At 61.0% G+C, this 23,983-nt stretch overlaps 2 protein-coding genes across 2 annotated transcripts in view; both read left to right on the top strand.

Annotated features, from left to right (window-relative positions):
- OBSCN (obscurin, cytoskeletal calmodulin and titin-interacting RhoGEF) overlaps positions 1-23,983 on the top strand; it is a gene marked incomplete at both ends in the record, with an annotated part of 160,537 nt that overhangs the window by 128,623 nt on the left and 7,931 nt on the right. Inside the window, 18 exon segments of the mRNA XM_079773281.1 lie at positions 8-181; positions 804-960; positions 1,197-1,313; positions 1,397-1,561; positions 1,648-1,806; positions 1,937-2,114; positions 2,570-2,683; positions 7,930-8,097; positions 8,446-8,548; positions 8,851-8,980; positions 9,709-9,814; positions 20,769-20,881; positions 21,015-21,183; positions 21,364-21,445; positions 21,955-22,155; positions 22,846-22,906; positions 23,355-23,432; positions 23,795-23,967. Coding sequence (XP_079629407.1) covers positions 8-181; positions 804-960; positions 1,197-1,313; positions 1,397-1,561; positions 1,648-1,806; positions 1,937-2,114; positions 2,570-2,683; positions 7,930-8,097; positions 8,446-8,548; positions 8,851-8,980; positions 9,709-9,814; positions 20,769-20,881; positions 21,015-21,183; positions 21,364-21,445; positions 21,955-22,155; positions 22,846-22,906; positions 23,355-23,432; positions 23,795-23,967 — 2,448 coding nt within the window.
- Positions 13,606-17,194, top strand: LOC307100239 (uncharacterized protein; the record flags this gene model as incomplete). The annotated part of the gene is made up of 2 exons (XM_079772630.1): positions 13,606-13,730; positions 16,153-17,194. 2 exons carry the CDS (start codon positions 13,606-13,608, stop codon positions 17,192-17,194), a joined length of 1,167 nt encoding a protein of 388 aa, XP_079628756.1.

The following is a 23,983-nucleotide window of genomic DNA, read 5'->3' as shown; positions in this document are numbered from 1 at the left end:
CCTCCAGCTCCATCGTCCAGGAGCTGCTGACCTCTGAGCAGGCCTTCGTGGGCAAGCTGCAGTTCCTGCAGAGCCACCACATGCAGCACCTGGACCGCTGCCCCCACGTGCCGGCCGCGGTGGCCAGCCAGAAGGCCGTCATCTTCCGCAACGTGCAGGACCTCGGCCAGTTCCACAACAGGTAAGCGGGCCTGTGTGTGCATACACATGCACACACACGCAGACATACCACACACACACACACACACACACACACACACACACACATGCGCATGTACCGTCAGGGCTGGGCCTCCAGGGGTTAGCAGGAGCCAAGACAGACGAGAGAGAAACTGCGCACTTGTTGGCACACCACACCCTTGTACGGAGATACACACATCCCCTGGAACATAGGTGTGTGCACCTGCTTACCCAGGGAAATGCTTGCAGCACTCCTATCTGCTGCAGCCTCTGTACACAGGCACACATGCCATTACATGCATGGGAATGGGTTACATGGGCACATGTGTGTACATGTGCACAGCCACACAACATATACAGCAGACGATGCACATGCACTACATGTGTGTACCTGTTTACTTGTGCACGTATGCCTACACATAACATGCCCCAATGTACACGCACTTCTTACATGTACGCACACACATGTGCACATCCTAAAACACCACACACCTGTCCTCACAGCCCAGCCTGTTCCCAGGAGCCACCAGGACTCTGCCCTGGCGGGAGCCTGTTTCCCCCCAAACCTGGGACGGGCTGGGCAGGGCGGTGAGCAGGGTCCTGACGCTGTCTCCTCCACGCAGCTTCCTGCAGGAGCTGCAGAGCTGCGAGACGGATGACGACGTGGCCATGTGCTTCCTCAAGAACCAGGCGGCCTTCGAGAAGTATCTGGAGTTCCTGGTGGGCCGAGTGCAGGCCGAGTCGGTGGTGGTCAGCACGGCTGTGCAGGAGTTCTACAAGGTGCCCCTGTCCCCCAGCCAGTGCTGGCCCCCGTCTCCCAGATCATCTGCCCTGACCCTGCCGGCCTCCCACCTCCTGCCAGGGCCCCACCGCCTGCCCAGGTCCTGGGGCCCTGGCTGAGTGAGCAAAGCAGGCAGAGCCCTGCAGCTCTCACCTGTCAGTGAGCGGCCGTCACTGGTGGGGGGCGGGAGGTGAGGTGCCCTCCTGCCCTGAAACCCACCCTGCGGTTCCCACAGAAATACTCGGAAGAGGTGCTGTCGGCCACTGACCCCTCGCAGCCGCCCCCACCGCCGCTGCAGCACTTCCTGGAGCAGCCGGTGCAGCGGGTGCAGCAGTACCAGGCTCTGCTCAAGGTAGGCCGCGGCCGGCCCCTCGCCCGCACCACCGCGTCCTGGGCCCGTGGCTGGCGGCGCCCCCTGACCAGGCCTCTCTCCAGGAGCTGATCCGCAACAAGGCGCGGAACCGGCAGAACTGCGCGCTGCTGGAGCAGGCCTACGCCGTGGTGTCGGCCCTGCCGCAGCGGGCCGAGAACCAGCTGCACGTGTCGCTCATGGAGAACTACCCGGGCACCCTGGAGGCCCTGGGCGAGCCCATTCGCCAGGTCTGCGGTGGGCGCCCTGCAGAGGGGGTGGGGGGCAGAGTGGAGGGCTGTGCCTCAGGCTGACCAAGGGCTGACCCCTCTCCCAGGGCCACTTCATTGTGTGGGAGGGGGCACCGGGCGCGCGGATGCCCTGGAAGGGCCACCACCGCCACGTCTTCCTGTTCCGCAACCACCTGGTGGTCTGCAAGCCCAAGAGGGACTCACACACCGACACCTTCAGCTACGTGTTCCGGAACATGATGAAGGTGTGCAGGCACCAGAGGAGCCTGGGGGGTGGGGGTGGGGGTGGGAGGAGCCTGCAGGGTGGGCAGGAGGAGCCCTGGGCAGGTCCTCTGGCCCCATCCTGGGCAGTCAGCCTGCCTCCTCCCCCTACAGCTAAGCAGCATCGACCTGAACGAGCAGGTAGAGGGGGACGACCGTGCCTTCGAGGTGTGGCACGAGCGGGAGGACTCGGTGCGCAAGTACCTCCTGCAGGCTCGGACTGTCATCACCAAGAACGCGTGGGTGAAGGAGATCTGCGGCATCCAGCAGCGCTTGGCCCTCCCCGTCTGGCGTGAGTGCTGGTCCTAGCGGTGAGGTTGGATGGGGGGATCAAACCTGCCAGCCAGGCCATCTGGCTCGGGGACACCCGGGCCCCTGCCCCTGCCTAGGCAGCACCCCCTCAATCAGTTCAGCCTGCGCCGGGATGCTGGGATGGCTATGACCCGAGTGTGGTCATCAGGTTTTACTCGGGGGCCCTCAGCACAGCAGAGAAGCCCAGAGGGGTTAGGGGTGTGAAGGGTCTGGTCCCTGGGTCTCCTTTCCCATCTAGAGCACACTCTTCTCTCCACACCCCCCACCACTCCCCACTACACCCAGCCTGACGCTGACTCAGATTCCCATTCGGGCCCAGTGAGGGCTCCAAAGGGGTGGTGACTGCAGCAACCACACTGCTCGGCCTTGGGACCTCTGGGGGTGCACTGAGTGCCGGGAAAGCACTCGGCCCAGGTGTGTGGTGTGTGTTCCCAGGGCCCCCGGATTTCGAGGAAGAGCTGGCCGACTGTACAGCCGAGCTGGGTGAAACAGTCAAGCTGGCCTGCCGTGTGACGGGCACACCCAAGCCCATCGTCAGCTGGTACAAAGGTAGGTCCCCGTGGGCTCAGGGTGCTGGCCTTGCCACAAGGAAGAGCCGCCCAGGAGGAATCAGGCTAGGGCGGGACCAGGACCCAGGGGCCTGGTCAGGGGCTGGGTGCCAGGGACAGGCTGGGTGCCTCCTGCCCCTGTTGCCTGCTCCCAAATCAAAGACAGCATGGCCAGGGCGCATGAGGTGGGATGAAGGGAAGGGTGTGCATCAGCCCTGTCTTGTGGGAGCTGACTCTCTAGGGGAGTGGACAGGCGGCAGCAGGCAGACAAAGGTGTAACGGGAAGTCAGAACAAGGCACAGCCAGGCACACCTGCTGGAGGATTCCGAAGGGCAGCGAGGTGGCCAGGAGGCCAGGGAGAGGGGGCGCCGCGGCAGAACAGTGGGAAATGTGGCTGCCGTGGGGTCTCACATTTGATTGAGGGAGGGGAGCTGCAGAGTTCAGGGATCCCCAGGACACCCTCACTCTGACGGCCAGGTCCGGGGTCCCACGACTCCTGTTAGGTTCAGTGATTCACTGGGGGGACTCACAGAACTCGGCAGAGCCCTTGCACTGAGGTTCCCGTTATCGCTATGAAAAGGGAGAGGGTGTAGGGCGGGGCTGGCAGGGGTGCAGGTGGGTGGGGCAGACACTGCCTGTTCTCCCAGCTCTGGTGTTTGACAGCACACGGAGAGTGGCCAACTAGGGGCTCTCATCAAGCCTGGGTGTCCCGGCTTTCTGTTGGGGGTCCTTCATGTTGTCACGACCCACTGCTGCATGGCTGACCTCAGTCACAGCCCTTCCAGGGGTCAAGCTGATGCTGCATGTCCCAAAGCCCCCATGCTCAATCACAGTGTAGCACAGACCATTCAGAGCGGTCCAAGACCCCAGGTAACCCAGGATACTCTCGTCAGAGGTCACCTGGGCGGGCAGATAAGCCTCCTCTGGGCTGGCAGGTAGGCCTCTGAGATCCTGGTCCAGTGTGAATAACCAGGTCCAGTCCTGGTTTCCGAGGAGTCGTCCCAGGGCTGCCAGTCCTTCTTGTCCTACTTGTCCTCACCTAGCCAGGGGCGTTTGTCTGCCCTTGAAGGGCTAAGGATGGGGCTGGAGAGGACACACAGGGGCGTTTTGCTGGGACATGCAGGAGGGACCTCCCTGTGGCCCTCGGTCAGAGCTGCATGGCAGACCTGTGGACGCAGCAGCTGGTTCCCATGGCAGCTTAAAAGAGCTTCCCGGGGTCTTCCTTCTGCAGGGAGGCCGGCTGGCCCACGTCCTGGGGTCTGCGCGGTCCCTTCCCAGACACCTCGCTCTGCACAGAACCTGTGCAGCTCAGCCGCCCTTCCACTGTCCCTCCGCACCCAGACCTTTCCCCTGAAGGGCAGGCTCAGGTCCTCCAGAAGGGACTCAGCCTTCCTCGGGCCCTCCTTTGGGCCAGATTGTCCTCAGGAGCATGTGCTGGCCTGCCACATCCGAGGGGAATAGGGCGTACCTCACTCCGTGGTCAGGGTGGAACCCTGGGTTCTTAACTGCGCCTCTGTCTCTTTCTCCCTGGCGTTTACCCAGTGAGACCCTGGAGGGGATCGGCCCTCTGGGGACAGCTGTGTCCAGTGAGTGCAAGAGGTGAGGGGAAGCTGGACGGACAGCTCACGCTGACATGGTGGTCAAACTGCAGGTGGTCCGGGTGGCGCCCGCAGCCATGGGGTGTGGCCGGAGCCAGCGGTTGGCTGACCCGAAACAGCCTCATGACGGGAAACACCACAGCTAGCCCTTGAGGCACTGACCTGCCAGGATAGGGGTCCGCTCATGTGATGCGCCCCCACCCGGACTAGAGCATTTCTCAGCATTCCTCTGTGGGGCTGCAGTGGGTCAGCACCCTGGACTCAGCTGGGTGGGAGCCCATCAGCAGCCTCTCTTTGCCTCCGTGGCTCATGGCCCAAGTGTCTTCTGCCAGGCCACTGTATTTTAAGTGGCAAACAAACAGCCAAGCCACTTGCAACTGCTCAAGGTCAGTGAGCACATAACAACCTTGGCCGGGAAGAGCAGCATCGGGCAGAAGTCAGACTCGACAGCAGACAACATGTCCTCATACAGCAGGAGCTGAGTGTTGGGGGCAGAGGGTCGATTCCTGACCCACCGGGGCAGCTGCCGTGAGCAGAGAGCACTGGCGATGTGTATTGGAGACCTTGCCATGAGAACGCACAGCAGACCTGTTGCAGCCACCCTGCCTACCCCAGCTGGAGCCACACGAGTAGAGACTGGATCGGGCTGGTGACAGTCTCCCCCCTCTGGCTGTACAAGGCTGTTGATTTGGGACGCAGCCTCTCCCGTTATCCAGCTACCTTCACATCACACAGGAGGCCCAGAACTCCTTTCTCCGAGGGGCTCCAAGCATCAACCTGGGAAGGGACTGACTGCGGGGCGGGGCCGGTTCCATGCTCCAGGACCACCTCTCAATGTGCAGGCATCCCCACCGGGAGTGCCCCCCACCCCCACCCCAAACATAGCAAACATCAGGGTCTGGAGGTAGGAACCACAGCCACAGTCTTTCCTGACACTATCTTCCCGGATAACCAGGAACCTTACGAAGACTCCATCCGTGGAATCCAAGTGCCTGTATCCGGAAGACCTTTGAGGGTCTGAGTTCTCCCCCTGCATGTAGGACGAGCACATAGGACCAGAGAGGCTGATGCCCATGCCTGATCATTGTTCTCTTAAAGCAGTGGTGGTTGGGTGGAGGAGGGGAAGGGGCCAGGGATCAAGACGCACTTCCACAGTTCAGTGACATCCAGCGCTTTGGGCTCGCCCAAACCCTAACCCGGGCAGCATGACCGTCTCTGCTGATGTATCCATTTCAGCTCTGGGACCCCTTGTCTGAACAGCTGCGTCATCGCTCTCTGGGTTCCATGCCCTTCCGCCTGGGGTTTAACTTGTATGGTAGTGACCTTTATTATGGGTTGTCCACTTATCAGGGCATCTCTAGCCTTTCCGTGATGGCTGAACAAGATTTCTGAGGTGGCAGGGCCACCTGTCAGAACACATGCCCCGCGGGCCACCTCTTCCAGCCGTCACCAGCATTCTAGATGCCACCCAGGTGCCACGAGCCGTGTGCCAGCCATCAGTGGCTCCCTGTGGGGCTTTTTCTGTTCGGGTGCCTGTCCTCATATCCAGAATCCTCACTTGTTCCTGTCCTCTGCCCATCAGGGTTGATGATGGCGCACGCGGGTGGTAGCATTTGTTGATGTTTCAGAAGAGGGCTGTGTCTGCAAAGCTCTCCCCTAATGCTGAAGGAGCCAGGAGACCAAAGAATGAGGCAGACAAGTCCAGCTGGTCGATTAGTGAGGTTAACAGGAGGCTTACCTACAGATCTCCACGCTTTGCCTCCCACACTGTTTTGTAGCCAGTGAGAGGGTGTCGTGGGAAAGACATGTTAATCTAAAGGGAGGGGGACTGCCAGGTGCCGAGGGGGTCTGGCATCAGAGCTGGTCAAGAGACAGACAGGTCCAGGGCGAATCACTCCAGAAGCAGAACACAGAGTTCCCAGGGGCGGGGCCGGGAGTCTAGGTGGCAGATTTGCTACATCAGGGCCAGCTCTGTCCACACATTGGGAAGCAGGGTGACCTGAGGCTGAACAACAGCGCCAGAGAGAGCGTGTCGACCAAGGCACCAACCAGCAATCTGTCTCGGAGCCTCCCTCTCGGCGCGCAGACTGCAGCCACCTGCCCAGCCGCTCTCCATTCGCAGGCAGCAGGTGGAGAGGTCTGTGACTGCCCAGCTGACCACACAGGTCGGTTGGCATGGACCTCCCTCCGGCCCTGTGACTGGCCTCCTTCTTTCCCTGCTGGGATGAGGTGTCTCTAACTGTGTCTCTTGCTTGTCACCAAACTGAACATCAGAAGCCATGAAGGATCTGAGATGATTTCTTGCCTCGCAGACAGACACAAGACACAAAACCCAGTCAGAGATGGAGACTGCTGGCCACAGAAAAGCACAGCGCTTTGGGTCAGTTGCCCTGATCCCCATGCCCAGGGCCAGATGTTAGCTGTGCACAGTGGGTCGCACCACAAGAGAGATCCCAAGATTTAGGAGGTGCTGAGCTTTTTAAAAAAATATATTTTATTGATTTTTTACAGAGAGGAAGGGAGAGGGATAGAGAGTTAGAAACATCGATCAGCTGCCTCCTGCACACCCCCTACTGGGGATGTGCCTGCAACCAAGGTACATGCCCTTGACCGGAATCGAACCTGGGACCCTTCAGTCCGCAGGCCGATGCTCTATCCACTGAGCCAAACCGGTCAGGGCCAGTGCTGAGCTTTTGTGGAGCTGCTGACACATCTGTCCGTCCATTCCCCAGAGAGAGAAATGCCTTGGGGGTGGGGGAGGGGGGAGAGGCTCTGTTTCTGTGCCCTGGACAGCCCAGGTGTCTCATCGAGGGCCGGAGCTGGCGTCTTGTCTGCACAGCGGTGGGCCTCGTGGGATGCTAGAAAGGCCTGGAGAACTGTTCTCTGACAGTAGGACAAGGACTGAGGAGGCACTGGCTTGATGATGTCACCAGCAGCCTTGCCGAGAGCTGTTCTGTGGGAGATGAAAGGTGGCGGGTGGGGGGGCGGGGGGGCGGCGTTGGGAGACGGTGAGAAGGAAGCACTGAAGTGAGAACAACTTTCCTGGAACATAGTACCGGGGTGCAGAGGAATGGGGTGGCGGCTGGAGGCTTTGTGTTGTATGTGTTAAAATCATTTCTTTAGGTTTCCTGTGAATTAAAGGTCAAGGTTCTGGTTATGAACGGTTGTAATTTAAACCACCTTGTTTAGCACACCCAGAGCTATCGGAAAGTGTGTGTTTATGGAATTTTACTTATTTATGGAGGAAAGAGTTCTCCGGAGTGAAAGGTGCACCTCTCCCCACTCCTCACCCAGGAAAGACTCACGTGATGGCTGGAGACATTAGGTTGGGTGGGTATTCAGACAGCGTGTCTGTTGGGGTTGGGGAGATCTGCGCCTTGGAGGTGCCTGGAGGTCACAGAATCACTGGCAAGGCGGCTCAGGGTCTGGTTATCGGAATGGGATAAGCCTGCCCTTGCCTCCAGATAAGAGCCTACCCTCCAAAGGCCACACTGTGCACACGAAGGCCGGGGGACACATCCAGGGAGCTGCACCTGGCCCTATGCTTCAGGACCGCCCCCTATCCCGGCACTGCCTGTGACCGTGACCCCAGGCAAGCCCCGCCTCTTGTCCCCGTGCACCTCTCTGTGACGGCCTCCCTCCTTTCCAGATGGGAAGCCAGTGGACGTGGACCCTCACCACATCCTCATTGAAGACCCTGATGGCTCGTGCACCCTCATCCTGGACAATCTGACCAGTGCTGACTCCGGCCAGTACATGTGTTTTGCGGCCAGCGCTGCCGGCAATGCCAGCACCCTGGGCAAGATCCTGGTGCAGGGTGAGCCTGGGAGGGAGGCTGGATGGGCACCCAGACCACACCCACCACAGCAGTCCCCACGGTGGTGCAGGCATTCGGATGAGCTGGGGGTGGTTGTGACGTCTGACCCAAGTCTGGGGAATCCTTGGTCCGGGTGGGGTCCTGCACATTATGCCTTCTCCCTCTCTTTGTCTCTGTGTTCCTCTCTCTGTGTCTCTATCTCTCCATCTTTTCTCTCTGTCTCTCTACCTCTTCCTTCCTCTGTCTGTGTCTCTCAATCTATCTCTCCCTGTCTCTGTGTTTCTCTCCATTTCTCTCTGTCTCTCTGTGTGTCTCTCCCTTTCTCCTTCCCACCCTGCGGCCCCACAGTCCCCCCGAGGTTTGTGAACAAGGTCCGGGCAGTGCCTTTTGTGGAAGGAGAGGACACCCAGGTCACCTGCACCATCGAAGGTGCCCCACACCCTCAGATCAGGTGGGTTAGGTGGACAAGGGGGTGGGCCTGCCCCAGGGCCTCCACTTCTGCCTGTAAATCGAGGGTGGGCAGCATGTTCACTGGGTTTGGGTCAACTAGACAGAAGCTCAGCCATGTGGGTGAGAAGTGGGTGTCTTGGGGGCGTGGCCTGTCTGACACAATCCTAGCTGCAGCAAGGAGGACACTGCCAGGCTGGATGTTGGGCAGATGACATCCAAAAGGGTGGGCGGCATAAGGACACCAGGTCTGTGGGATGGATGAGGCGGGTCATGAGCACTGACTACTGGGGCTGCTGGCTTCAGGTGGTACAAGGACGGGGCCCTCCTGACCCCTGGCGGCAAGTACCGGACCCTGAGTGAGCCACGCAGTGGCCTGCTGGTGCTGGAGATCCGGGAGGCCAGCAAGGAGGACCTGGGACACTATGAATGTGAGGTGAGGAGGGAGGATGCAGGGAAGTGGTGGGGAGCTTGCCATGGGGCCACAACCTTGTCATCACCATCAATAACACATGATGTAGAGTGGACACCAGGTTCAGGTCCCGCAGGGTCCATGGCAGAACTTCGAGTCCACTGTCATCCATATCCACGGATGAGACAGAAGATATCAGGTCCACTGACACCACCATCCATGATGAGGGAGGGGACACAGGCTTGCTGTCACCTACCATTCATGATGATAGATTGTACAACAGACTTACCAAAGTCCATTCTGAGATGGGGCGCCATAAACTGTCTCCCGCCACTGTGGTGAGAGAGGAGACACCAGACCGACTGTCACTCACCTTCTGATGAGAGGGAACACCAGGCCACTGTCGCACACCACCCATTACTACAGGAGGGAAACCAGGCAACTGCCACCCCATCTAGGATGAGCTAACAGGACTCCATAAGCGGGGCTCTGGGCAGCGTCTGTCCTGCCCTTCATGGTCCAGGGACAGTGTGTGCAGGCTGTGCCTGTCTGGGGCCAGCCTCCTCCCTGATACTGCCGCTGGCAGCCTGGGGTGGGCCGGCAGGGGTCTGCCCTCCGTGTCAGGTCTCCAGTCAGCTTGGGGCCTGTAAGCTCCATTCGGTCCCATGCTCTACCAGTCCGTACATCCCCAAAGGGGTGAGTCCGGCTCCCTGGACTCTCAGTGGCCTTTGCCGTCTGTGTCTGTCCCGCAGCTGGTGAACCGGCTGGGCTCCGTACGCGACGGCGTGGAGCTGTGCATGCAGGGCCCTACCCTGCAGGCCAGGGAACGCCGCCGGGAGCACGTGGCTGTGGTGGAAGGTAGGTGCAGCCGCAGAAGGTCTCGGCCTGGCTGGATATGCCATGCACGTGGGCGGGGCTGGGTGGGGTGACACCATCAGTGCTTCCCATCAGGGTGTGCTCCCTGGAGAAGAGGCATTGGATGGAGGGGCTGCACTGGCCCGACTGGAATAGAAGGTGGGTGGGATGGGATGATGGGCCATAAACCCAGAACCCGGGCATGGCTGATCCGACAACTCTAGGGCTCAGGGCCCAGGCCCTGCGCACCAGCCCTGGGGAATAACGAGTGTGTATAAAGGGCAGACCCGGGCCTGGGCAGCCCGCCAGGCAGCGGCCAGCAAGTCCTCGTGGGAGGGGCGGTAGGAACGGTAAGAGGGGGCCCGAGCAGAGTGTAGGCTGCTGGGCTCCAGCTTGGCTCCCAGGAGATGGAGCCGATGTCATGGTCCTGGTCCCTCCATACTAAGCAGGCTGTCCATGTTGTGTATCCCTGGCCTGGGGCCGCCCCTGGGGTCCTGGGCGGGGGAGAGGTGGACCAGACTACAGAATGGGCCTCATTTGGGAAGGTGTGTTTCTGGCAGGAGGCGAAGGGCAGGGAAGTGCCTCCTGCTTCCACTCACACACACTGTGACCCCAGGGTCCCAGCAGCTGGGCCTGGCTGAGGACGGCCAGGACGGGGAGGAGGGCAGCTCACATCTGTCCTGGGCCTGCTCCGTCTGAGAGAGCAGCCTTCTGGGGCTCACAGAGCAGGCTGCCACCATGGGGAGAGCTTCTCCGTCTGAGCTGCCTCACCTGGAAGGGGCTGTCTGGAAGGTGGTGGGCTTCCCGTCCCTGGAGACATGCAAGGACAGGCTGGGCCAACACCCGGTGGAGCTGCAGTTCCCATAGTAGGACAAGTTGAAATGTGTGTCCTCCCAAATCCTGAAAGTTGGCTGCTGTGATCCTTGGCCACTAGACCCAGTCCCTCCCAGGACCCAGCGTCTGGGGGCACTGTCTGTCTGGATCCTCACAGAGTCGGCCACCTAGAGTTCAGAACTTGGCCTCGGGGCCTTTGAGACTCTCCAGGGCCCTCACGGAGACCCGTCCCTCCCTTGTGGGCAAGGGTCCTGGTTCCTCGTCCCCCAGAGGGCCGCCTGCCCTGCCGGCCAGTTCTGCCGGAGGACAGGGCTGTCTCTGGCACCTCCACTTCCTGTGGTGGCATCTCCAGGGGATGTGCTGAGCAGGGGGCTCGGAGCTCTCTCTTGGCTGGGGATAAGCGCGCCCTACAGAGCCGTTCTCTTCACTGTCATGGTGGATCTTTTCTTGTCAATGTTCCGTGCCCGGCCTCCAGTGCGGACAAGTGCTGTGCCTCACTCAGGGAGATGGCCGGTCCTCACAGACCCTGGAGGTGGAGCCCGCCACCTCCTGCTTCCTAACCCTGGCCTGCTGCTTTATCGATAACCTGGTGGCCCGCAGCCAGCTGGCCCTGTGGAGCGGGCGCTGCCCCCTCGCTTGTGAAACTGCACTGGGCTGGAAGTCCTGCTTCGCACGTCTGCACCCCTCCCACGGTCGCCAGTACTCACCAGGGCCCAGGGCCTATCAGGCTGCAGTTAGGTCAGGAACAAAGCCACCCAGGGGTGCCAGGCCTGCACTCCCAAGAGCAGCAGGACGGGCCCGTCAGGGAGGATGAGAGGCAGAGGCCTGGTTCTCCCATTGCTCTGTGCACAGGGTCTGCCTGGAGGCAGCCAACAGGCTGGCTCTCTGGGCCCAGCTTAGACAAATACATGGCATTTTGTCTGAACCCATTCTCTCCCAGCGGGCTGCCCTCTCTCCAGGAAGCAGCTTGCACAAACACGCACATGCACGCACACACATACACCTGTGTGCATACCCACACAGGCACACACGTACACACATGTGTGTGCACACACACAGTAAATGTGACTCCCAAGGGCCACACAGACTCAGCTAGTACATTTAATTCACATGCACCTGATCAGAGACAAGTTTAAAACGCTCTTGGTTGCCTAAGGCGAAGCCTTACTCCATGTGGCTCTGCAGCAAAGCAGAGCCTCCCCTTCAGCTTACACAGGATGGTGAGAGGGGATGCTGAGATTTGAGGGTGCTGGTAGCCGGTGGCATCCGTGCTGTCCAGGTGGGCAAGACTGGGTGGGACATCCCTGAGCCAAGCCTGACCCCGCCCAGAAGCTGCAGAAAAAGAGGCCTTCAGATGATGGGCATAACTGCTGCCTGGCCCCAGACAAGTCCTGTTCTGTCTCTGGGACTTGGGTCCCCCATCACAAGCCGGGAATCACAGGCCCGATCCTGCTGCTCCAGGGAGGAGGAGAGCTAGGCGCTCCTGTGGGGAGACCTAGCTGCCCAGGCATCTGCAGGCTGCTCCCCATGGGCCTCTGTGTTCTCCTGTCGCGGAGCTCAGATGCGCCTCCTCCAGGACTCCAGCCACTCTCTCCTAGAGACACCTTTGGTCTTTAGGGTTTTTTTTTCCTGTAAAATGGGCGTCAGCTATCGTGGTTCTAGTCTGGCTGCTTGCTCACTGTGCAGCCACAGGCTATTCCTTCCCTCTCTCTAGACCTCAGTGTCTATGTCTGAGAAGTAGGACCGTAGGCCTGACAAATTCCGAGGGCTCCCCAGGCACATAGCTGAAGGAGAAGCGGGGGTTTCTGTGTGGGCAGCCTAGGAAAGGGCCTTGCTCTATCTGAAGCTCCTGCAGGACCCTCAAGAGGGACAGGCCCTGCCCTCCTGGAGGATGCATTGCCACACCACTCAGGGCAGACAGGTCAGCAGTTCAATGAGGGAACTGGTGCTCTAGGCTGAGACAGTGTCCCAGGGGCACATGGCCCAGCAGGGCTTGGACCCGGTGCTCCTACGCTGAGCGGGCTACTACACTGCCATGCCACTTAGCTAGCTCGGCCCTCCGTGCTGACTGATCTGTAACCCTCGCTATTCCGACTGTTTTCTTTGTAGTCACTGAGCAGGAGACTAAAGTCCCCAAGAAAACCGTCATCATGTAAGTGCAGGCGTGTTCCTAACCCTCCTTCTGACTGCCGTGCCACCTGCATGCCCACTAACCCACCTGGACCTTGCCCGTGTGGTCTGGCACCTGCTTGCCTGACTGCCTGCCCTCACTACTGCCTTTGCTTGCCACACAGACTGCCAGCCCCTTGCAGGTACTCCCAGGGAGGTCACTCCCTGGGGCTTGGCTACCTTCACACTCAGAGCTTTCTCTTCCAGGGCCTCAGAACCCTCTCCATGGCTGCACTGCCTCAGGAGGGTAGACTTACTCTGCACACTTCACAGGGTCTCACCTAGAGTCACACCTGTTAGGGTAGTCCTGGGACTGACAACTGTGTCCTGCTGGGCCAGAGGCATATTTCTACCCTTCAACACCCTGGGATCTAGGGTGTTGCTATCCAACAGAATTTCCTGGGAGGATGGAAATATTACATGTTTACAGCGTCTACTGCAGCTGCATGTGACTATTGGGCATTTAAAATGTGTCTAGTGCAAATGAAGAACTGAATTTTAAATTTAACTTTCACTAATTTGACTTTAATTAAAACAGTGTAACCATAGCTCTGGAGCCCTCAAACATCTCCAAGTCCAACCCTCACATTTGGAAGATGGGGAAACTGAGGTTCAGGAAAGAAAAGAAGGTTTCTCAGGGTGGCTCGTGATTAGAAGCTAACTAAGCACCCATTTCCCCGGTGCCACGCCCACTGTCCTTCTTCTTCCTTCTGGGCCTTTAAAGCTGAGAAAAAAAGATACATCATTGTTGATAATTAAGTAACACAAGAGGTCCAGAGCTAGTTGAAGCCATGGAGGGCGGGATTGGTTTTGACCTGGACAATCTGGAAGGACTTCCAATAGGAGATGTGTGCAGTTGGATGTGGTGGAAGAGCTTGCAAAAGCCAGGAGGCAAGAAAGGCGATGGTTTCCTAAGGCCAGGTGACTGAGAACTCCAGGATGGCAACCTCTTAGCTCCCCAAGGGCCTCAGGCCTCTTAAAGGGCCCGCAGTTAGTCATGTTGCTAGAGAATCCCATATTCACACATTTGATAAGGTCCTGGGTTAACCCTTCCTTGACTTCCTTCCTCCTCCCACAAAGCAGGTCACCGCCCACAATAGATGGGGCTGCCTGGGGCAGCAATGAGCACCCCATCCCTGGAGGTATGCAACTACTCTGCAGCTTTACACAGATCAACTCTACATTTCATCCATGAGAGGAGCATTGTTATTTTCACATTTTATGGATGACATATTGAGGAGCAGAAATGGGCCAGGCAGCCCTATGTGGCGGGGAGTGGGGGGATGGTCAGAGAGGACTCATGCCAACGGGACACTGGACTAGGTGACTCCAGGTACCCTAAAGTCCATTGCATACCAGGCTCATGGTAGTAGCAACTTTCACCCCACAAGGAGTGTACCCATTCAGCTTGAGAAGTGGAGGGAGGCAACTGCCTGGCACAACATGCCCCCTACCAGGGGCACATCACACACACAGTGAGGGGTACTGGGGAGCCAGAGGTATGGAAAAGCAACTGGCTTAGAGAGACTACCACCTGGGAGCCCCACATGCTGTACCAATCAACGGCCTTAGAGCAGGATGCCCACATGCCCTTATGGGACAGCAGTGACCCCACTAGTGGGAGTGGCATTTTATTTATTTATTTATTTATTTTTGTGTTAATCCTCACCTGAGGATATTTTTCCGTTGATTTTTACAGAGAATGGATGAGAGGGAGAAAGCGGGGAGGGAGAGAAACATCGATGTGAGAGAGACACAGCAATCAGTTGCCTCCTGTATGCTCCCCGACCAGGGCCAGGGATGAAATCTGCAACCCAGGTACATGCCCTTGACCAGGAATTGAACTTGTGACCTTTGGGTCATGGGCTGACACTCCAACCACTGAGCACCACCGGCCAGGGTGGGAGTGGCATGTTAGAGGAGTGATCCAGTTTCCCAGTTCCACCCCACCCACTGTCCTTTCTTAGCCAATTAGGCAGCATGAGGCCAAGCAATGGGACCTGGCCCAGGTTCCCCTAATGTTTGGGCAGACTCTGACCTCTGGGCCTGAGTGTGAGGCAAGAAGGCAGGTTTTTGGCCCTGAGTAGGCTGACTCCAAACATCGGTTTCTCCTCAGTGAAGTGGAGGTAGCATTTCCCCTTTGCCAGGTGAGGGCTGGAGAAGGCAGGGCCTCTAACTGCTCTGCACCCTGAGGTGTGGTCACACATCTCTGGAGCCATACCTGGGGGTAACTGCTCCTGGATGGAGCCCTGAGTTAGACAAAAGCAAAGCTGGAGAAAGAGAGACAACGTCTTATCAGGCAGGCAGCTGGCGACAGCACACCAAGTCCCTCTGCCTGAGCCCAAGAGAAAATGCAGGTCCTGAGGCCCAGAAAAAGCTGTGTGTTACTCAGCCCATTGCTCTTCCTGCCTGTTCCTCATTTCACCCACAGCACCCAGCCAGGCCAGGGCATTGGACGGCCAGGGAGGACCTGGCTGACTGGTGGGCTTCTGACTCTTGGTCCTGAGCAAGTTTTGAGCCTCTTTTAGTCTTGTCCACTCCCGTAAAAGGGGGCCAGACCCATCCCCCAGTGCTGCTGTAGAGTCCCCGATCCGCACCCCATGTGCACCCACATGCAACTGGCCTTGAGTTCTGCTTCTTCTCCCCCCACTCCCTGTTTGGAAGATGGGCCCAGGAAGGGGAAGAGCTTGTCTGAGGTCACAGAGCCTGTGACAGCAGAGTCACACCCGGCACCACGTGTCCTTGCCCAGCCCCATACCACCAGACCAAGAGGCCAGGAGCCCAGGCTGCAGGTCAGGGCTCTGACAACCTTCTTACACCTGCACCTGTGGCATCAACTGCCCTAACTCAAGATCACTGAGGCACCTGCCCTCTGAGAGCTTGCTGGGCCCCCCACCCCATGACACAAAGCACAAAACACTGATGGGATGGACAAGGAGGACTGTGGGGCAGTGTCCTTGCACGCTGGCCATTAGCTCTGAGAGGAGGACTGGCATCCAAAATAAGACAGCTATAAAACAGGGAATACTACCCACAGGGACTCGGTCTGGGGTTTGGAGGCACCTGTGTGATGCAGTGATGCCTCAGCTCTGATTTGAGGTCTGCGCACCAGAGCCCATGGTGGACCAGATGAGACTTTGCATTTGTTTCTTTGGGTCTCTGGCCGGGGGTTCCAGAGATTGGGCTCCAGTGCATGTGTAGGAGCTTATGTAGTTTCACCCTTTGCTTGCTGGTACATTAACCTGATCTCTCCTGCTGGCCCTGAATGTGCTGGTGGCATGGGTGGCAAGCCAGGCTGCAGGTCTCCGTGCCATCTCCTCTCGGCCCTCTCCCTGCAGAGAGGAGACCATCACCACCGTGGTGAAGAGCCCGCGTGGCCGCCTCAAGTCCCCCAGCAAGTCTCCCTCCCTCTCGCCTTCCCGGCGCCGTGCCAGTTCGCCCAGGTCAGGCCTGTCGGCCCCTGAGCTGCTGCATTCACCAGGGGCTGGCCAACTTCGAAGGCCTGGGGAGGAGCCAGGCTGGAAGCCCCCTGTACCCACGCTGTACGTGACAGAGCCCGGAGCCCACACGCCAGCCCCGCCCAGGGGCACGGGGCCCAGGCCCAAGTGGGTGGAGGTCGAGGAGACCATCGAAGTCCAGGTGAAGAAAACAGGCTCAAGGGGTGCCTCTCCAGCTAGAGAGGTGCCGGGCAGCTCAGCGGGGCTCCTCTTCACGCTTCCCGGTGGGACCCCCGGAGGAGACCCCAACACAAACAACTCCAACAACAAGCTGCTGGCCCAGGAGCCCCTGACCCGGGGCCGAGTCTTCTGTGCGGACGCCGAAGAGGAGGCCCCCCTGGAGGTGCAGGAGGGGAGAGGTGTCCACCTGATGGAGGAGCCCCTGGGCGCCGAGGACTTTCGGGGCTGTGACCCCAAGATCCTCACACGCGATGGCTGTGTGCTGACACTGGCTGACCTGGAGGATTACATGCCCCAGGAAGGGGAGACCTTCGGCTGCAGCAGCCCCATGCCCAGTGTCTCCGACGACCCGCCCTGCGAGGTCTCGGTGCTCCAGAGAGAGATCGGCGAGCCCACTGTGGGACAGCCCGTCCTGCTCGACGTGTGGCGCCCGCCAGGCCCCCGAGGCCCGCCTGGCTTCTTCAGCTGCTTGCCCCAGGGGACCGCTCTGTCGCGGCCCCAGGTCTTCCGCCCTGTTGGCGTCTCCCGGGCTAGGGGTGCCACATCCTTCTGCACCGAAGTCCATCGCTCTGCGGACAGTGGCCAGAGCAGCTTCAAAACGGAGGTTTCCACCCACACGGTCAGCTTTGGGACAGTGGGTGAGACAGTCACCCTGCACATTCGGCCTGACGGGGATGAGGGCCCCAGTCCCTCCCAGGGCTGAGGCTGCGACCCTCGACCCTCAAGGGCACACGCGACTGGGGGGTGAGACATTGACCCTCTCAGAGCCAGTTGACTGCTGACAGGGCTGCGTGAGAGCAGCAGAAAGAGGGGCATGGCCTTGGGGCCGAGGACCCTGCCTGGCCCCAGCACCGACCTGCTTCACAGCGGCTGGGTTTTGAGCTCAGGAGAGGGGCCTCAAGCCAGCACCTCAGGACGTGTGCTCTGACCACCCCCCTGCTCTCCAGCAACTCGGGACTTCAGCTGCCTGTCCCCCCGGGGTCTTCAGCTAAGGACACTGTCCGCACAGCTGTAACCCAGATTACCGAGAGCTGGGGCGGGGGGGGGGGGGGGGGAGGGAGAGCAGCAGGTAGACTCGGTCTGGGCTGTGGCCTCCCATCTCTCTCTGCTGTGGCACGCCCCTGCCCACGCCCAGGCTGCCCCCATCTCAGTGGGGGCTTCTTGGGGGACATCTCCCCATGGACACTTTCCCAGCCCCCAGGAAGGCCCACTGGGTGCCCTCTGCAGACTTTCCAGGCCGCCCCTGCAGCATGGGCCAGGGTCGAGGTGGGAAGCAGCCCCTGCTGGTTGACTCCGTGATGATAATAAACTGGCTCCCGCACCCTGTATTCTGCTCCTTCTTGCTTCTTCCAGTGGCTCTGGAACTTGGGCGGTAGGGGCCCTCTAGGCCTAGCCCTGGGGGTCCCCCTGGGCAGCCCAGGCCCCCTCTGCTGCAGCCTTGGGTGGGTCCTGGCCGTCTGAGTTCCCTGGGTGGAGGCAGCGCGCTCGCCTGACCAGCCTGCCAGCACTCGAGCAGGCCGGCCTTCCTGCCCCTGTGCAGCCAGGCTGTCGTCAGGACAGGAAATGGGGGTGTGATGTGTGTGGGGTCCTCCTTGGAGTGGGAAAGGACAGGGTGGGTACCCTAATGCTGGAGAGGGTCCTGGGGCAGGGGAGGGCTCTAGGCAGGGAGACCTGCTGGGAATGGAGCAGTGGGCATGACTGGACACACCTGTCAGACTACAGTGATGCCACCTGGGGCGGGCAGCTGAGAGCGGGAGTCTGGTGGCTCCCTCGGGAAGAGGTGGGGGCTGTGTTGGAGGCTGGGACAGGGCCAGGTGAGGGTGCAGTGACCTGGGCCAGCCAGGCTGCACTTAGAGGGAAGGGCGGACAGGCCCTCTGGTGGAGTCCCGTCCTGGGAGGGGGACAGGTCTGCTATGGGAGGGCATAAGGGAGCCCACCCCAGGGATCCCCAGGCCCCTCACGGGGCTGCAGGTTTCCCTATATTATGGGGCTGGGTCCACTGGGCCTGGGGTCCAGAGTGAGCCATGAGGGAGGCCAGCACAGGATGAAGGATGGCAAGAGCTGAGACCTTGGGGCCGACGGGGCACGTGGAGGGGGACCAGGCTCAGCTGCTCCTGAGGAGCTGACGTTCTCCTGAAGGCATCTGGGCACAAGAGTAGGAGTGGTGGGGCTCGGCTCTCAGTGCCCTGGGCACCGTCCCTGCCCACTCCCAGGCCCCCCGCTCTCTCAGGGGCTTCCACCTCCAGCGCCTCCCGAGAGAGGAGTGGTGGGTGGGAAGGAAGGGCAGCCTGTTCGCCTCACCTGGGCTCTCTAAGGCCTGAGATAGGCTCCTGAAGCCCCTGCTCAGGGCCCGGCATGCCTCACCCCTACAGGCTGACCCACTTTTCCCGTAGGTGCTGCTCTCGCACCCCCAACTGCCCCGGAGCAAGTGGACCAGAGCACATCTGTCCAGAGGACACTGGTGGGCCCGGAGGCTCCGGGAACCTCTGCCGGGGACCACGCTGGCCTGGGCCCCCGGGAGCCACTTGCTCTCCAGGAGGCCAGCGCCCCGCTCCTAGGCACTGAGGCTGCAGATGAATCTGGTGAGGCCCAGTGGCAGGCTGACTGCCAGGTTCCACCTGCTCCCCGAGCCCCTCCTCTGTGCCGCCCAAGCCTTGGTCGTCACGGGTGCTCATCGTGGGCGTGAAGTGCAAGAACCCTGGGGACCCGGGTATCACTGGGATCCTTGCACTGGGGCCCTGGGCGAGGCCCACCCCTTACTCAGGCTGTCACCCATCTACGAAACTAGGCAGGGGTAGTTCAGGGAGGTTCCCACCCTCAGTACATCCGTCCTGGGTGTCAGAGGCCTGGGTCAGAGCCCCAGCAGGTAGCCTGGGCACCCTGTGCTCAGGGTAGGAGAGGAGGGGAGGGGAGTGGCGGCGGGGAAGAGGAGAGGAAGGAGGAGGGCACCTTGCTCCTGACAGATGCAACCCCAGGGATACTGCCGAGGGGGCCCTCTCCACAGAGGCTGTCGCATCCCCTTGTGGGATGGGGTGTGGGGGAGGTGGGCAGCCTCAGGGTGGCCCCGGGCTCCCGGCTAGACAGGCAGGTGCCCTGAAGGAGGTGCACATGCGAGGCAAGAGTTCGGGGTTTGGGGACACAGACCCTGCGCCCCTGCCCTGCCTGTGCTCCCACCCGCTGGGCCCCGGAGGGTGACAGGGGCATGTCATTGGGGACAGCCCCTAGCGCATCCCAGGCTCTGTCTCACTAGGCCCTGGCCTCCCACCAGCAGAGTCCAGGAAGGTGCCGGAGTCTCTCCCTCCTGGGAGCCAGGATCAGGACTCGGGGGCTCCTGCCGCGGCTCACGAACGCATGGTGCCCATCCGGTAACGTCCCTGGCACACTGGGCGGGCCTTCTAGGAGGGGACATCCGGGAGCAGGGCAGGACGAGGAGGAAGTGGGCTCACAGCACCCCAGGACATTCCTCATCAGCCCAAAGGGCAGGGCAAGGAGGAGAGGCCACTCTCGGGGCGAGAGGGGCTGGGGGAGCCCCTCCACACGCAGGGCTGGGCCCGGTCTCTGCGCTCCTTCCCATGCAGTCTGCTGCAGCCCCGGGTGGGGGTGGGGCAGGGGCCCATCTTGCCACCAGGGTCAGTGCCCAGCCCCAGAAGTGGATGGGTGGCAGACAACTGACCCTGCTGTGTGACCCCAGGATAGAGAGCGCGGCCTGGCCAGGGACAGAGGCCACTGAGCTCTGGGATGTCTGCAGCCACGTGTTCACAGAGACCATGCACCGGACATACGTGTACAAGGCCAGCGACCCGGGTGCCGCAGCAAGTAGGCTACGTGTGTGCCCACCGGGCTGGGGGACACTTGCACGGAGGAGCCATCCGATGGGTGCCAGCCTGCTGTGTCCGCCCCTGCGACCCCAGCCCCTGAGTCCCCTCCTAGGGCACCCCTGGGAGGGGGGCACGGGCAGCAGGTCCTAGATGTCCTCTCCGCAGCCTGAGTGAGCGTGCTCCGTGTGCCGGCCTCCAGGAGCCGGGCCCAGCAGGGAGAGGGTGCTCAGAAGCGCCTCCTCACTGCCCGGAGCCTGCGCCGCCTTCACCTGGGAGGGCGAGGGGCTGTCACCCGAGGGTCTCAGGGCCTTGAGATACCTGGGGCGCCCCATGCGCCTGGGGTCTCTGCCAGCCCCCCGGGCGTCTCTGCAGGCCCCGCTCACAGGCTGCAGTGTGGGCTGCGGTGGTGGCTGTGCTGTGCAGCCTGGACTGCTCCCCACGGTTTGCTCCTCCCCCCAGGGCCCCCGTCCATGCAGGTCACCATCGAGGACGTGCAGGCACAGGAAGGCGGCACAGCGCAATTCCAGGCGGTCATCGAGGGCAACCCGCAGCCCACAGTGACCTGGTATAAGGTAGAGATGGTGTGGTGGGCGCCCTGTGTCTGGAGGGAGAGTGTGGAATCCCCCCGGACATGGCGTGTCGCTCCCGGAAGGCAGGGTGGGCCCCAGGGCTGGGCTGATGGTCGCCCACCACCTGTGCCTCCAGGACAGCGTCCAGCTGGTGGACAGTGCGCGGCTCAGCCAGCAGCAGGAGGGGACGACCTACTCGCTGGTGCTGAGGGATGTGGCCCAGCACGATGCCGGGGTCTACACCTGCCTGGCCCAAAACGCTGGTGGCCAGGTGCTGTGCAAGGCGGAGCTGCTGGTGCACGGAGGTGAATGAGGGAACCCTTCCCAGGCCCCAGCCAGCCTGGCTTCCTGCGGGCATGGGGTCCTGGGGGCTCCCACAGGCTTGGGCACAGGGAACTGCTCCACAGACACTACCGAGTTGGGGGACAGTGAGATGGGGTGGTGATGGTTGTCCACGCTGGCCACTGACTGCTCCCTGGCTATAGGGGCCAGCGACCTGGGCTCGGAGAAGCAAAGCTATCGGAGAAAACTGCACTCTTTCTACGAAGTCAAGGAAGAGATTGGGAGGTACCTCCCCCAGCCCCAGGAGCCCCGCCCCCATCCCCGCCCAGTCCCCCAAACCTGGCCTCCTGGAGTCCCTCATCCAGGATCCCCAGCCCCAGCCCCTGAAACCCTGCCCTCTGGAGCCCTGGTCCCCCAGAAATTCTTGCCTCCTGAGGACCCCACTTATCAGAGGCCACCCCTCAGTCCTCTCTGGATCCCTGGGAACCCTGTCCAGCCCCCAGCCCAGCCCCTGCTCTCCCAGAATCCTCACCTCTCAGGAATCTGCCCGCCTATCAACTGCAACCCCGCCCTTTGGGAGCTCCCATCTCCTGGAAGGCCCCACCCCATCCCATCCTCGCCTTTCCTCCTCCCCACCTCCCCACCTCATCCTCAGGAGGCCTGTACCCTGGGAACCCCACCTCTAGGAAGCCCTTGCCTCCCCAGTATCCGCTTCCCCCAGCCCCTGCCCTCCAGAAACCCCACCTCCCTCCTTGGAGCCGTCTTGGGAGTCAGCGTGGGCTCCCTCTTCCTAGAGGTGTGTTCGGCTTTGTGAAGAGGGTGCAGCACAAGGGCAACCAGATGTCCTGTGCGGCCAAGTTCATCCCCCTGCGGAGCAGGACGCGCACCCAGGCCTACCGGGAGCGAGACGTGCTCGCAGAGCTCAGCCACCCGCTGGTCACCAGGCTGCTGGACCAGTTTGAGACCCGCAAAACTCTCATCCTTGTCCTGGAGCTGTATCCAGCCCCCAGCCCCAAGAGCACGAGGAGGGAGCACGCCTTGGGAGAGTTGGGGTCCCCCGGGCACTGCGGGCCTGTGATCCGGCGTCCTCGGTCCTGCTTTCCTAGTGGGGGCAGCCAGCTGGGCCTCCCACGTCCCTGTGACGACGCCGTGTGACTAACCAGCCCAGACATGGCCCTGTCCTCATAGCTCGCTGCCCCTGGGTCAGGAATTGGGGCAGAGCTGCGTCCAGAGGGTCCAAGACAAGCCTGGGCCAGGCCCCTCCCTGCTCCATGGCCTCTCTCAGCAGGAGGCCAGGCTGCTTGAATGGCAGCCCTGAGCCCCAAGTGCTGGGATTCCTACTTTGTCCACTCAGGCTCCAGGGAGGGCCCTACCCCTTCCCTGCCCCCTCTGGGTCTCACCCCACCACTTGTTGAGAGTCTCTGGGTGTCACGTGCTCACCGCCCCCCACCCCATCTCCCCCAGTCAGCGACCCCTGCCCCTGCATGGGGTGTGGGCTCTGTGCAGAGTAGAGGATGTCTCCACTCCAACTCTGCTGCTGGCTACTGGCCTCAGCTCCTCTCCTCAGCCCGGAGGACCCACCTCCCCAGCATGGACCCCCACCTCCACCCCAAGATAAGACTTGCCGTGGGGAGTGGAGTCGGGTGGGTTCCAGGCCCCAGAGCTTTCCTTGACCTGAGCCCCAGGTGCTCATCAGAGGAACTACTGGACCGCCTGTTCAAGAAGAGTGTGGTGACAGAAGCTGAGGTGACTGCAGCCGGAGCCGTCTGCCCAGCCAATAGGCTTGCATGTGTACCCGCCAGGCCTCCTACTCCCCCGCGCCCCCTTCCTCCCCACCTCCCGCAGACACAGCCTCCCCTCTTGCACAGTGTGCCCCAGCTCAGAGACCTTTTGGGGTCTCCAGGGCCTTACAAAGTGTCACAGCTCCTCAGTCAACTCTCGAAGACCTCCTGGCCAGGGCTCACCACTTCCCTTTCCCAGCCTACACCTGGCCAGTGGGCCAACCCTTGCCTTCCCCCTGAAACATCAAGCTTCCTGTTTTGCTCAGGTGGCTTCACACATCCAAACCCTCCCCACCTTCAGGGCCCAGGCTCATGGGGTCTGGTAGATTGGCGCAGGGCAGGGAGGAAAGCGGAGGGGGTGGGGGAGGGGGAGGCTGACTGTCTCGCCTGAGCAACGGCCTTTGCCACCGTAGGTCAAGGTCTACATCCAGCAGCTGGTGGAGGGGTTGCACTACCTGCACAGCCACGGCGTCCTCCACCTGGACATAAAGGTACTTGCCCCACCCACCCTGTGTCCCAGAACCCCTGGCAGGGGCAGATGGGAGCCAGGGCCTGCAGGCTGGAAAGGCACAGGCCCCCACTTCCAGTTTTCCTGTTAGGATTTACTCACTTTGGGGGGTGGGAAGCTCTCTACTTTCCCAGCAGCCCCTGCAGGTGGGGTGTGGCTCTGAGAGGGCAGAAGCTGTCCCCAAATGGAACTGAAACCTGCCCCGGCCCCCACTGGCCTCTTCATCTCATGGGACAGCTCCTCACAGACTCCCTAGTTACCCTCCCCCCCCCCCTTCAGACCTGGCAGCCCCAGGAGTCACCTCCATAGGTTGAGGCCTTACTCACTCATGACTCTGTCCAACAGCCCCCCAACATCCTGATGGTGCATCCTGCTCGGGAAGACATTAAAATCTGCGACTTTGGCTTTGCCCAAAAAATCACCTTGGCAGAGCCAAAGTATAGCAAGTACGGGTCCCCCGAGTTTGTGTCCCCGGAGATCATCGAGCAGACCCCTGTGAGCGAGGCCTCTGACATCTGGTGAGCGGGTGGGCCC

Source organism: Cnephaeus nilssonii (assembly GCF_951640355.1).
Source record: "Cnephaeus nilssonii genome assembly, chromosome: 5".
Lineage (NCBI taxonomy): Eukaryota > Metazoa > Chordata > Mammalia > Chiroptera > Vespertilionidae > Cnephaeus > Cnephaeus nilssonii.
The sequence above is the reverse complement of the archived record's forward strand: the minus strand, read 5'-3'. Positions and strand labels throughout refer to the sequence as shown.